The sequence below is a fragment of the Clinocottus analis genome, unplaced genomic scaffold (assembly GCF_023055335.1).
Source record: "Clinocottus analis isolate CAN_PGR_092001 unplaced genomic scaffold, fCliAna1.0.p SCAF_27, whole genome shotgun sequence".
In the NCBI taxonomy this organism is placed as follows: Eukaryota; Metazoa; Chordata; class Actinopteri; order Perciformes; family Cottidae; genus Clinocottus; species Clinocottus analis.
In genome coordinates, this window is record NW_027176009.1 from 4,095,788 (window position 1) to 4,109,304 (window position 13,517).

General features: G+C 43.5%; 2 protein-coding genes across 2 annotated transcripts; one reads left to right on the top strand and one right to left on the bottom strand.

The window, feature by feature from the left end:
* Positions 1-320: 320 nt before the first annotated feature.
* Positions 321-7,609, bottom strand: slc26a11 (solute carrier family 26 member 11). Its single transcript, XM_068592581.1, has 15 exons — positions 7,498-7,609; positions 6,560-6,780; positions 6,223-6,451; positions 5,536-5,728; positions 4,997-5,082; positions 3,975-4,191; positions 3,294-3,472; positions 3,123-3,195; positions 2,431-2,542; positions 2,295-2,350; positions 1,490-1,630; positions 1,291-1,418; positions 961-1,060; positions 726-859; positions 321-593 (listed from the first exon to the last, which is right to left on the bottom strand). Exons 3-15 carry the CDS (start codon positions 6,418-6,420, stop codon positions 483-485), a joined length of 1,728 nt encoding a protein of 575 aa, XP_068448682.1. The 5' UTR covers positions 6,421-6,451; positions 6,560-6,780; positions 7,498-7,609; the 3' UTR covers positions 321-482.
* Positions 7,610-7,691: 82 nt separating this feature from the next.
* Positions 7,692-12,444, top strand: sgsh (N-sulfoglucosamine sulfohydrolase (sulfamidase)). Its single transcript, XM_068592583.1, has 9 exons — positions 7,692-7,980; positions 8,475-8,635; positions 8,710-8,815; positions 8,905-9,272; positions 9,656-9,737; positions 9,834-10,037; positions 10,828-10,994; positions 11,094-11,311; positions 12,158-12,444. The coding sequence occupies exons 1-9, from the start codon at positions 7,899-7,901 to the stop codon at positions 12,339-12,341; spliced, it is 1,572 nt and encodes a 523-aa protein (XP_068448684.1). The 5' UTR covers positions 7,692-7,898; the 3' UTR covers positions 12,342-12,444.
* The last annotated feature ends 1,073 nt before the right edge of the window (positions 12,445-13,517 follow it).

Here is a 13,517-nt window from a genome sequence, read left to right on the forward strand (position 1 = left end):
TGAAACACAAGTTTTAGAATTAATTTGGGGTTCATATGACTACTTGAACAGATGTCACTGAAGCCTTAAAGGGCTCGGGGCTCAATGCTGCTTGTCCATTTATAAATCACTCTTAATATTTGGCATTATGATGACACCAACAAGAAAAAAATAAGACAATCACAATTTCCTTTTAAATAGCCAAATATATATTGACAGGTGGAACAGGTGTTATCTTTGCTTTGTTCATTATTAAAGTCACTATTCCCATTGTGTAAATTCAGATTTGGTCCCTTGAAGATCCCCTCTAGCTATGTAACAGAGGGAGTTCTCTGTATTTCTCTCATTACATCCTCATTCACACAAAAAGCATAATGTCCCTCAAGAGAATATCAAATGCCATAAAACACAGCATTAGACTTCTGGTCCAATGCTGCGACGGTAATGTTCATCAGTTTTTGGAGGTAGAGTTCATCCCTTTTCAACTTGAAAACGCGATATTGTCACTGATCAGTGTTCAAGCTCTCCGACTCCATCTGCAGCGCCGCCTCCACGCTGTCTGTATACCTGAAGCCCTGCAGATCAGCTGCGAGGAGAACCTCCAGAACAGAGAGCTAAAGGTGGGAGCACACAGATACAGAGGGTGTGAGATAAAAACAGAGGGACCAACATACATTTTGCTGTGTTTGTTATAACCACTAAATTCTGGCATTTCCAAATTATAAAATTCAAACAAAAAGGCATACCTGCAATCTGCAAAAGAGCAGCTTCACTTCTCGCAGGCGGAACTGCCTCAGCAGGTCTCTGAGCTCGCTGATCACTGTGTAATCTATGATGCTGACATGATGGCAATCCAGGACCACTGACCGCGGAGGAGATGCTAGGGAGACATGTTAGACAGGAGAAGGACAGGTGAGCGAATGAGAGTAAAATCAGAAAGAGAGAAGGTCCTTGAAAACAAAGAGAGACTATCAAACAAACCCTGCAGAGCCTGAGTGTGTATGATGTGGCTGAGATACTCTGTGGCAGGAAAACTCAGTCCATTGCCCAACTCCATCACTAGCACACCGTGATCAGACACCTGCAACAACAGGAACATGACGTAAACACAGACGCTGCTACTCTTTTACAGTTTGATAGTTAAGATTTTATGATGTTCACAGTGTTCATGCAAAAAGATGCACGAGGACTACTCATGTCCTGAAACGATGCCTCGAACCCAAACAAGTTACTTTTTTTATCTTTACATAAAACAAACATATGAGTGTCTTCCTTATAGTGTCACACTCACTGTCCTGTGCAGAATATTACCTTTATTGGTGGTCTTGCCGTGTTGTACAGCAGCAGAGCTCCAGATACAGCGACACCGCCTACGATGCCGTACTGCACCTGCCAGAAACTCATCAGGAACGTCACAGCAAACGGCAGCAGATCCAGCTCTGTGGGAAGCAGACGAGCATTAGGCCACAAATAAACAAACAAATACATGCGAGACACAGAGGACACCTACTACGTATCTTCCACATCTTGGCGACGACGTGATAATCCACCATGGGAGCTACCGCGCAGATGATAACAGCAGCTAGAGAGGCTTTTGGGATGTAGTAGAAGGCCGGCATGAGGAACGCCAAGGAAAGCAACACGACCACACCTGAAAAAACAAGAGAGAGGTTTAGAGGGACTCCAAACTAAGACAAATGCACAGACTCAGAAGAAATTAAAACTAAACACATTGAGAGAGAGAGAGAGGGAGAGGGAAACAGAGAGAGAGAGAGAGAGAGAGAGAGAGAGAGAGAGAGAGAGAGAGAGAGAGAGGGAGAGAGAGAGAGAAGGAGAAAGACAATTGAAAGTCGCATAATAATAGGAAAATATGCTTTTTTATTGTTCCAGAGATTATTTAAAATGCAAAAATAAACAATAAAATAATACGTTTTCTTTGTGTTTTGTGATGTTGAATTGAACCAAAAAAGCACAGTTTTAACAGTCCATCAAGTTGTTGCCCCAAAACATCCTTCTGGTCTTCGGGGTGATGTGCATATGGTTTAAAACCTGAAGAGGCTATTATTTTAAGACTATAATATGAATCATCTATTTGTTTGTCTCTGATGCCCTCATGCCGTGTTGCCTCTGTTTAAGATGAATGGTGTCTCTCTTCCTTATTCCATTTCACCTCTGACCTCCATGACAACATGAGACAGAGAGAGAGAGAGAGAGAGAGAGAGAGAGAGAGAGAGAAGGAATCAACAAGGACGTAGAGAAGTGTGTATCGCCACAAGAGGGCAGAAGAGAAACAGTGAAAGGAAGTCAGGGCTCACTGGTGACGATCCCTCCAGCTGGAGTGCAAACACCCGTCTGGGAGTTCACTGCTGTCCTGGATGAGAGGAGAAAACATGACACTGAATGTTGGACAACTGAGCTCTCTCTCACTCGCTCTCGCACGTAAACACACACCTCCCAAAGCTGCCAGTGACAGGGTAGGCTGACACAAAGGAGCCCATGATGTTGGTCACACCCATTGCCAGCAGCTCTTGGTTGGCATCAATTCTGTAGTCGTTCTGACTGGCTGAGGAGAAACAGTGAGTTAAAATAAGTCCAAAGTCTGATGAAACACTCATTCTTTAGCTGCCTTGATTTATTTATTGCGAATTGGTGGTTTTGGTGAAACTCATTGTGACTTTTTGAAGGAGCTAAAAAGTCTCCAGCTATATGCGAGCAGCTCTATGGTGGTGCTTTGAGCTGAATGCTAACACGTTCACAGTGACAATGCTGTCAGGCTGATGATGATTAGCAGTTACATATTTCCCATTTTCACGATGTTAGTTGGTGATTGAAACAAAACGTACATCCCGTACAGCTGTGGCGGACGGGATGTCATTAATTCTACAGATATCTTGTAATAAACAAATTATAAATGGCCAGATGAATGGCCCTAGTGGAAAATGTATGGGATCACCAAAGTCAAGTCATTCTGAATGGGACATGGATTTCTGTACTAAATATAATCCATCCAATAGTTAATTAAATCATCCTCTGAGGAAATGTAATGTGACTTTCTCTGACAGTTGTTGCGATAGTTCAGTCAGGACCAACTGTCAGACCAACGTGGCCATCCATTCATGACTAGCGTGGCTAAAAACACTTACCAAAAGCTTTAGCAATCGCAATGCTTTCCAACAGACCCATGAAGGGAATGACAGCGAGCCCTCCTCCAAAGCCCTGCACGAAATACACAGAGAGAAGGAATGGCTGCTCAGCTGCTCCGCTTGTGAAAGCTTTCGTGGAAGTGAAAGCAGCATCGTCTCTCTGCTCCTTACCTGTACGATCTCTCCGAAGGAGACGACAGTGCCGTTGGCTGTGGTGTCTGAGGTGGGTGGAGGTCTGAACGGCGGGAGCCCCCGGGAAGTCTCCCCAGTGACCGTAAACACAGGATAGCCGTAAGCGTTCCAGGAAAATGCGACGAAGGATGCAGCCACGACCACAAGAGCGTTACGCACTGACCACGACAGAGAAGACATGAACAAAATGATGAGGATAAAGATATCTGTAGCTTGGACTACCACTCCATCGATCATCCAAACCGCTCATCCTATTTTAGGGTCGCAGGAGCGCTGCAGCCGATCCCAGCTGACATTGGCCGAAGGCATGGTACACCCTAAATCTATCACAGAGTACATAAAGAGAGACAAACATTCACATTCGGGCATTTAGAGTCCAATTAACCTGGGCTGCATGTCTTTAGACTGTGGGAGGAAGCCTGAGAACCTAGAGGCAACCCACGTTGACACGAGGAGAACATACAAACTCCTGACAGAGGGACCACCCAGACCGGGATACAAACCAGGGCCTCTCTTGCTGTAAGACGAGAGTGCTATCCACTAGTCCACAGGATATTAATATCTCTTAATTCTTCCTCCGTCATTGTTGTCCGTACATTTGAAGAGGACAAGCACATAACACACTCACAGACGCATGGTCACAACCACACAGGTACTGACCGGTAGCAACGGTCCACACTAGTTTCCTTGCGACCCTGGAGCAGGTGGGCGCGTCCTCCGAGCCCAGAGTCGTCTTCATAAACAGCAACATGACCAGCAGAGCGAGACAAAGCAGGCCCAGCACCACATCGCCTATCCTGGCCTCTGGGATTTTGTAGAAGGTGTAGTAAACCTCCAGGAAGAACTCGTGAGGAACGCCCTGGAGTCCCAGAATATTCTGGATACAAAACCAATGGGACCACCATCAGCTACTGACTAAACTACTGACACAGAGAAGAGTTGAGATCTGGTCGAATGAACACAGTGGGTTTACACACACAAATCAATCAAATGCTCTTTTATTTATATTCGTTCAGTTTATATATTTGGCACAGGGGAGTAAATCTTTATTCTTTATGAATAAAAACTGTGGAAGCAGCAGTAAGGTTTTGGGGTCCCAGTTAAAAGTGAATCTATGTACCTGTCGCTTGTCACACAAGTGACAATGACAGGATGAAGATGAATGCTAAAAGTGGCTCAAGAGGAAAAACCATCAATTCAGTAAACTGCTGGTCATACCAAACCAAGTGAGGCTGCAGCAGTGAACCCCCTTTGTATATTATTATGTAACACGGGTGTGATAAGAGAAAGATGTGTTAATTATTTTTTTCAATGTTAATGGTGCCACTTTAAATACAATAAATAGTTCAGCTGTTTCCCAGATCAACATGAATCTCAAATCAAAATGCTCCTCCGTGATGCACCTTCATATGAACAAGACCTTGCTGGGTTCTGATGTGGAGCCAAACTGATGCTGGACGCTACCTTAACAGTTGAAAATATAATAAAATGTATTCTTTCCTATTAAGACGCACACAACTTCTAAAGGATCTCTTATTCTAAAGGCTCTTTGTTTGTCTCTGTTGGACAAACTATCCAATGGAGACACCATTTCTGAATGACCTCATACATATTTTAGACATGTGTGGTATTGAGGACAGGAACTGGTACCTGGTGTTTCTGTAGATGTGTTTAACTCTCACCTTGACCTGGCCGAAGCCAATAGTTACCGCAGCAGCACAAGTGAAGCCTTTTATAACAGGGAAAGAGATGAAGTCCAGCAGGAAACCTGCAGAAGACAAGCAATGCAATGCATGATTTACTGGGCGATGACACTGGCATTAATCCAAAGAAAAATAAAACTAAAATGGTTGAGAGATCAACAGACTTCACAGAAAGTGTGTGTGGTTAAGCAGAGGAAGTCATAGATGTGGTGGTAGGAAGTTGCTTTCCCGCCGACACAAACTAACCTCCGGTTTCCTCACAGTCTCTAACATGTATCTATATCCCTTTTCTAATACTCTAATGCTGTTGTATCAGATTTGATCCAGAGCTAACACTTCCTTTTACCGACTGGAAGATGTAACACTAAAATACTCTTACTCTTGGGCAAAAAAACAAACATTTTTTATAAGTACATTTGTTTGACTCTGCTCATGCAACTACATTAGTAACCCACCCCCTTAAAAAATAGATGCCACCAAAGGTTTCCACTTGACCTCAGCAGCCCTGCTCTAGTCACCTAATCTCAGTAAAGCCATCCCCGCCTGGATGAGTCCACAGAGCAGGCTGAGCAGCACGGCTCGGTGGGGCTGACCCCCCACCACGGAGAAACACAGCAGGGACATGATGGCCGTGGGACCCAGTGTCACATCCTTGGACGTCCCCAGGAGAGTGTAGATGAACCCCCCCATGAAGGAAGAGTAGAGTCCGAACTGTGGAGAGAAATGCTGTTAGATTGATTTTAATTACTGATTGAACCACCTCTCCACTTAAAAATAAGACACTGTAAACCTTCTTTTCCACATGAATCTGCTGTGAATGTTAAACTCACAATAATGCAAAAGAAATTCTGTCATTCAATCAATGGTTTCAGCTGTCACAATAAATAAATAAAGATGATGATCTTTAAGTGAAAGCAATCAGTTCAAATTGAACAGAACAATACAGGATGTTATTGATAGACACCATCATGATTTCAACTCTGCAGTTGAGACGAGGAGACAAAACACATGGACTTGTTCTCTTCTGCTGTTCGTGTTACTGTTTCTGGATGTTTTGTGGGACGACAGGATCAGCTGTGTGGAAGGTAATGCGACTCCAAATAAAGGATACCAGAGGAAGAAGATTTGAACAAGTTTGTGATTGAATATAAAGTAACTGAAAGCTCAAGAGGATGAACCTTCACAAACAAACCCAGAGGAGTCACCTGCACAGGGAGGCCGGCTACTTCAGCGTAAGCCAGCGCCTGCGGTACAGTCGTCAGCCCGACGGTGAGGCCTGCAAGCAGATCCATCTGAAGCCACTTCAGATTGTACCTCGGCAGCCAGGAAAGGATGGGCAGCCAGGCCTTCAGGGTGCCGGAGGAGCAGCAGCCTGACAGTCTGCCCAAAAGAGACCGATCCATTGCACAGCTATTGGAGCTGAGGAAGGAGAACCTGGAGAGGAGGATAATGAGGATGATGAGACAGCAACAAGTGTACAAAGATACAGTGACATTTAAGATGCGCATTAATAGCAGGTTGAGAAAGCAAAAAGACACTTACACAAAGTGATTAAGTTTCCTCCTCTGCTTTATATGTCATTCATCAGATTTTGGAGAGTGCAGCTTGTTCTGCCTCCTCTTTACCCAGAGGCACGGCATTCAGGGAAACACAACAAAGTGCTCTGTGTGCGTGCATGTGTCAGTTTTTCTGTGTGTTTTTCTGGATAAACACACGACACATCAAAGAAAGGGGACGTCGTATCTGCAAATGCATGATGTGATCTGTGTATAGTGACACAAGAAAACAATTTTTAAGTCAACTAACTTGCAAGCTTCCGGGTCATCTGATAACTGATATTCTATATGTATTTCTGTGAACATTGCCCTCAACAAGCTTTACGGTCTTTATAATCATATGACGGTCAGGTGACAGGTGAGTGCTGTGCGCACCTGTGTGTCCCACCAGGGACTGTTTTACAAGAGCCACAACGTTTTCCTTCAATTACCTTAGGCCATAAAACTCTCTCACAAATGCATACCCCCTTATACCACAGTGTCAAGTGAGTTACCAGTAGCTTCATCTTACATTATTATACTGTAATGTTGTATTTATCTCTTGTATCCTGATATGTGTTTACGATACAAAAGCCGTTATATTCCACAACAATACGGTGTTACATTGGCAAAACGAAAAATCAAGAATGATTTAAATGGTGAGCGGTGTGAAGGGAACAAACAGAAATAAAGTAATTAAGACATGACAATAAAATGAAATAGAAAAACAAATATATAGAGCAGAAAAATAACCAAAAAAAATAGATTACGGCTGAAAAACAACACAAAATAGATTAGAGCAGAACAACAACAACAACATAGAATAGAATAGAAAGCATTAACGTTACACAGAATAGAATAGAATAGATAAAGCAAAAAAACAACAACAACACAATAGAATGAAATAGAAAAAACAAGACAACAGAATATAATAGAAACTCTTACTAAATCTGGTGTTGTCTCCTTTTATATTCCTAGGTTCTGCTGTGATTTTCAGGTCATTTCATAGCTTTTTCTGAAACCACTTCCTAAAATGTACACACTGAGGACCGAGGCAGGTTCCTGTTTTCTGTCTCACGTGATCCGTGTCATGTGACCATAAGTGGGCGGAGTCTAAGTTTTTTGCGGAAGACGTGAAAACAAATCCAACGCGGACGAAGATGTAGCTTATAACATACAACTCGAGTTATTAATGTGTGTACTTCAGGTATTCATTGTGACGACTTCGTTTGTTTCACGTCTTGGATGTACGTGTTTCAGCTCACTTTAGATGTTTCAAAGCCAAACGAGCAGAGAGTCTGAGACTGAAGCGAGCGTCACCGTGAAGAGAGCTCAGCTTCACCGTCATGCTGCTTAAGGTTTTTTTTCTCATCTTGGCATCATGTTGCATCGGAGAGACAAAGAAGAGAAATGTCCTTCTAATAATTGGTCAGTGGACTTTTACATTTATATCCAGTAGTGACAGTTTCAATCACTTCAAATGTCTTTTGAACTGGACTGGATGGACATTATATACAGTCACCAGTTTATCCGGTACACCTATCGAAGACAAATGCAGCATAACATTCCTGTAATAAATCCTAATGCCTTATCCTCAGAGGTGGTTCTGGTCTTCAGCCTTCCCTCCACAATATAGGTGAGGTGGACAAAATAACAGAAACAGCTCTGTATAAATGGTGACAAGAGATCCTAATTCTACAGTGTACAATGACAACAGTATGCCTTCAATGTGGAGCAACAGTTTCAGCCAGGTCATTAAAATAAATGGTTGTGTCCGCTTGGTGTGAAAGAACTTGTGCACTGTGCACCCCGTCCAGCACCTTTGGGATGAACTGAAACAACAACAGAGAGCCTGGTTTTATCGTCCAACATCCACATACAACAGTGTGAGAGCTCAGAAATGTGTCTTTCCCATCTTCCAGCCGATGATGCAGGTTTTGAGACGGAGGTGTACAACAACTCTGTGGTCCACACCCCGCACCTGCGGTCCCTGGCGCAGCGTAGCCTGGTGTTCAGCAACGCCTTCACCTCCGTCAGCAGCTGCTCCCCCAGCCGCTCCTCCATCCTCACCGGCCTGCCACAGGTACACACACACACACACACTCTCTCATTTGTGCACGAAGGCACAGCGTTTAAGTCGGTTTGATGTGTTTTTAGCACCAGAACGGCATGTACGGGCTTCATCAGGGTGTTCACCACTTCAACTCGTTTGACGGAGTGCGAAGTCTTCCGCTGCTCCTCAGCCAAGCCAACGTACACACAGGTGAGTCAAAAAGAGACCTGTTTATTTCAAGCCTCCTCTCACACACTCTAATCCCCATTGTATCCCCTTTCCCTCTCTAAATCACGCAGGTATAATTGGAAAGAAGCATGTCGGTCCTGGGTCGGTTTACCCTTTTGATTTTGCGTACACAGAGGAGAACAACTCTGTCCTCCAGGTGGGGAGGAACATCACCCGCATCAAACTCCTGGTCCGCAAGTTTTTCAAGACGCATAACAAAGAAGCTTTTGAACAAAGGCGAAAGCAAGAAGAGAACAAAGACAATACAAAAGACGACGAGAGGCCTTTTTTCCTCTATGTTGCCTTTCATGACACACACCGGTGTGGCCACTCACAGCCCCAGTATGGAGCTTTCTGTGAGAAGTTTGGGAATGGTGAAATGGGGATGGGTACGATACCCGACTGGACACCCGAGTATTACACACCCGAACAAGTGAAGGTCAGTGAGTTTTGGTTTTCAAATATATAAAGAAATCCCACTCTCATCAGAAAACAAAGATCTTGAGCTGTAGAGATATTCATATAAAACATATATTTTATTTAATTATTCACCCAGTTTCAAAACATTTTGTGACATATTTATTGTATTGTAACTATAATATTTCTACAGCAGCAAATGTAATGATGTAATTTTGTTGATCTCTCATGATGTCCCATCATGTGTAAACATGTACATTTTTATTGTTACTTCATATTCACACTTCTACTGATGCTGTTATACTGATATAAAACAAACAAAATCACAAATCCCTAATCTTTTATCCATAAATCATAATGTCAGCGCTCCTAACACACATTAATCTGACCTGTCCTCAACTTCAGGTTCCTCCTTTTGTGCCGGACACACCTGTAGCACGAGCCGACTTGGCTGCCCAGTACACCACGGTGAGCAGGCTGGACCAAGGTATGGAACAACACCGACACATAATAAAGGCACAAAACAAAGACAAAGCCACTCTCGTAAAACACTGCGCCATAATGGTGGGAATTTCCTGTGCAGGGATCGGTTTGGTTCTTCAGGAGCTCAAAGACGCTGGTTATGAGAACGACACTCTGGTCATCTACAGCTCCGATAACGGCATCCCCTTCCCGAACGGCAGAACCAACCTGTATCGCTCCGGGACAGCAGAGCCAATGCTGGTGTCCTCTCCAGAGCACAGGGGGCGATGGGGAGACACCAGCCAGGCCTACGTAAGCCTGCTGGGTAAGAGATGGATGGCACAAAGAGGTTGGGAAGGCTTTTAAAAGAGAAAATGCACCATAAAGTCCAGCAGCCACGGCGCTGAGAGTCCGGTGTCCAGAGCTCACAGTGGCAAACGAACCTTTTGGGTTTATGACTCTCTATAATGATGCAATGCCTTCTTCTAAGTGATCTGTCTGTCTCAGGACAGCTTATGGCCTTAGTGAGAGATGAGTTGCGAGCAGATCAGCCAAAGAGTGATTTTTTTCTCCGATTTTTACAGGCTAAAAAAGTAGACGTGTTGCAGAATGACTCCATCCTTTTTTTACTTATTTTTTGTGACCGCTCAGATTTATCTTATGTGTGTTCCCCGGGTGGGAACCACTGGCTCACACAAATGAATGAACAGGGAAGTCAATGTGTTCATCTGATGTACTCAATTGGCCACAAGAGGGAGACTTTGTAATGATGCAGCAGATCTTAGATAAAATAGGTAATAAAAAAGATAAATGATTACTTTGTCAATAATCCCCATATATAACGAGTAGGTGAATGTTAGACTTTAACATAAAACATGTATCATGTCATCTTTCATCACCTAATATGAACAGACCTGGTTCTAATGTGTTTTTTAAATGTTTATTTTGCTTAAAAAGTGGGACAATTTTCTCAACCAACAAAGGAAGATTATTAGTCATCTGAAGAAAAATAGCCTCCAAATGTGGAGATATGTGTTTTTCACTGGACAGTCACGTGTTAATATAAAGATGTTTACAGTAGGACATAATAAAAACACTCTTCTTTTTTTTGGCAGACATCACTCCCACCATTCTGGACTGGTTCTCCGTTCCCTACCCGGCCTACAGCCTCCCCGGCGACCCCGCCGCCCCGGTCCACCTCACCGGTCGCTCCTTACTGCCGGCCCTGATCGCTGAGCCCTGCAGCTGGCACACTGTCTACGCCAGCCAGTCCCTCCACGAGGTCCGTGAGTATCGCTGCCTCCGGGCAGGACCTCATCACCGCGCTCGCAAACCAAAAGAACCGAACACACGGCCTTCACTGCTGACGTTCTGATTTCAGGTCACCATGTATTACCCGACCCGCTCCGTCCACCAGGGGGCGTACCACCTCCTCCACAACCTTCACTACCGCATGCCTTTCCCCATCGACCAGGACCTGTACGTGTCCCCCACCTTCCAAGACCTGCTGAACCGCACACGGCGGAGTGAGCCCACTCACTGGTTCAAGAGCCTGCAGCAGTATTACTACAGAGAGCGCTGGGAGCTGTTCGACTCCAGGTCTGTTGTGTTTTCAGCTTCGGAAGAAGAAACATGCTCACCGTGGTGAATAGCAAATGAATCTCACTCGCATTTGGTAAATGAGCTTAGAGATCAAAGACCAAAAGAAGAGCGATCACAAGACTCGACCTCGATGGGTGGGTGACATACGTCCCTCTGATTTAATATTTGAGTCGTTTAGTCAGAAGGAAATATTCAGAAGCCCGCACCATAAAGGAGAAAAAGTGTCCTAAAACTAAAGGAAATTATGATTTTTATGAACGAAAACTGGTGAACTTTACAGTTTTAGTCAGTTGGTCTGGATATTTCATAGACTAAATTACCTTAAAATACAATTCATATTTTGCTTGTCTGTGACCTAATGCGACCAGAACGCACGAACAACAGCTGAAAGTTAAAATGACACAAGTCTTTGTGAGATGCTTCCACACAGTTCTGTATTTCTTTTTTTTTTGGACTGAAATACTAACAGAAATGTGTTTGAATTTTAAAATGTAGCTGCCTTTTGAAATTATTTTCAACCACCATGTTTTTAAGGGTTGCTTGTGGTGAGACTAAAGTCATGTCTTCTGCATTTGTTGATGGGAGGTTAGAGAGTTCACATGGTGGATGAGTTTATATAAAAGCATAGGCCTACAAAATAGATAAGTATCATATCGTATTTTGTCACACAAATGTTATTTTTGGTAGTCATTTATTTTATCATCATTCGTGTCACAATCATTTTCTAGAAGATTTCCCTGAGAGAAATATGTAATGTCACACTAATTCTAGGGACCTCAGTACAAGTCAACAAAATCTGGTCCTCTCGGTTTATGAATTTGATGAAATGCTTCACCAACACAGGACGGACCCGCTGGAAACGAGGAACCTGGCGTCGGACCCGTCCTACAGCGACGTGCTGGAGAGCCTGAGGCAGAGTCTGCAGAAGTGGCAGTGGGACACGGGGGACCCCTGGGTCTGTGGGCCGGACTACGTCCTGGAGGACAAACTAGAGCCGCACTGCAGACCACTCTACAACGGACTCTAAAGGACTCCTAAAGGACTCATATGGTGGTGCTTTTACTCATCTGGATTGACATGATGTCCATGTACCTGGTCTCATTCTTTTTATATAATAAATTACATTTATTTGTAATTGTATTTTTGTATGTTAGGGCTGCTTTGAATGCTCAAAAATAAACAAAACTTGAATTGCATTCATTCTTAACATTATTTTTTCTATATTGATCCAGACAATTTCATCTTTCATGTCCTTCTTATCTGTCTCAAAACATTTATGGAACAATTTTCCATCCTCGAATCCCCTTTCTCGCCCTGTTTCATAGGAGGGCAACATGGTTACACAACGTGTAAATGTTTTTATTTGATTGAACAAAAGTAGATCTTTGTTTTTAGTCCCATTACTGCGGTTCTGCTCACACACACAGCTCATGACGCATCGGCGGTGAGCTCGGCAAATCAAAAGGGTTCATATTGATTTCTCAGAGGATTCCTCCCTTTGACGTAAGGATGCTTCTCAATCCATCTGTGAAAGCTGTTGGGAAGGAATACATTTTGAATCAGTTGATCTCTTTTTTAATACTTTGAATCTGTCCATTTTCACTTATGGTATGATATTTTGAAGCCATGCTCAGTGATATTACTTTGGTGTGCATGTGGTTCAACTGACTGCATTTATCAGCTTTCATGCACTTTTTGTGATTTTCAAAAGGACTTTATTCCAAATCCTGAAATTATATTAACTAACTTTTTTTCTGCATTTCTTAGACATTCAGGACAATTTTAAATGTAATAATTAGTTCTTCTGATAAGTGATACAAAGTCCCTCCTCATTAAGTTACAGACTGTGAGCATCTTTCCGTTTTGACCACTTACGTCATTGTGATGAGTTGTGTACATCTCCAACCCCCTCATACTCGATCTCTCTCTCTCTCACACACACACACACACACACACACACACACACACACACACACACACACACACACACACACACACACACACACACACACACGCACACACACGCGCCAAATCCCCCCCCCCCCTCGCCCCGCTCCAACCATTCAAAGCTGATCAATTCGGATTGGTCTTCTTTCTTCTCCCGCATAAAGATGGATCACCATCCGCCCACCTCAATTCTGATTTGACGAACGTCCTGACTCACGATAACGTCGCCCATTCAGCCTATATAAGCAGGAGAAAG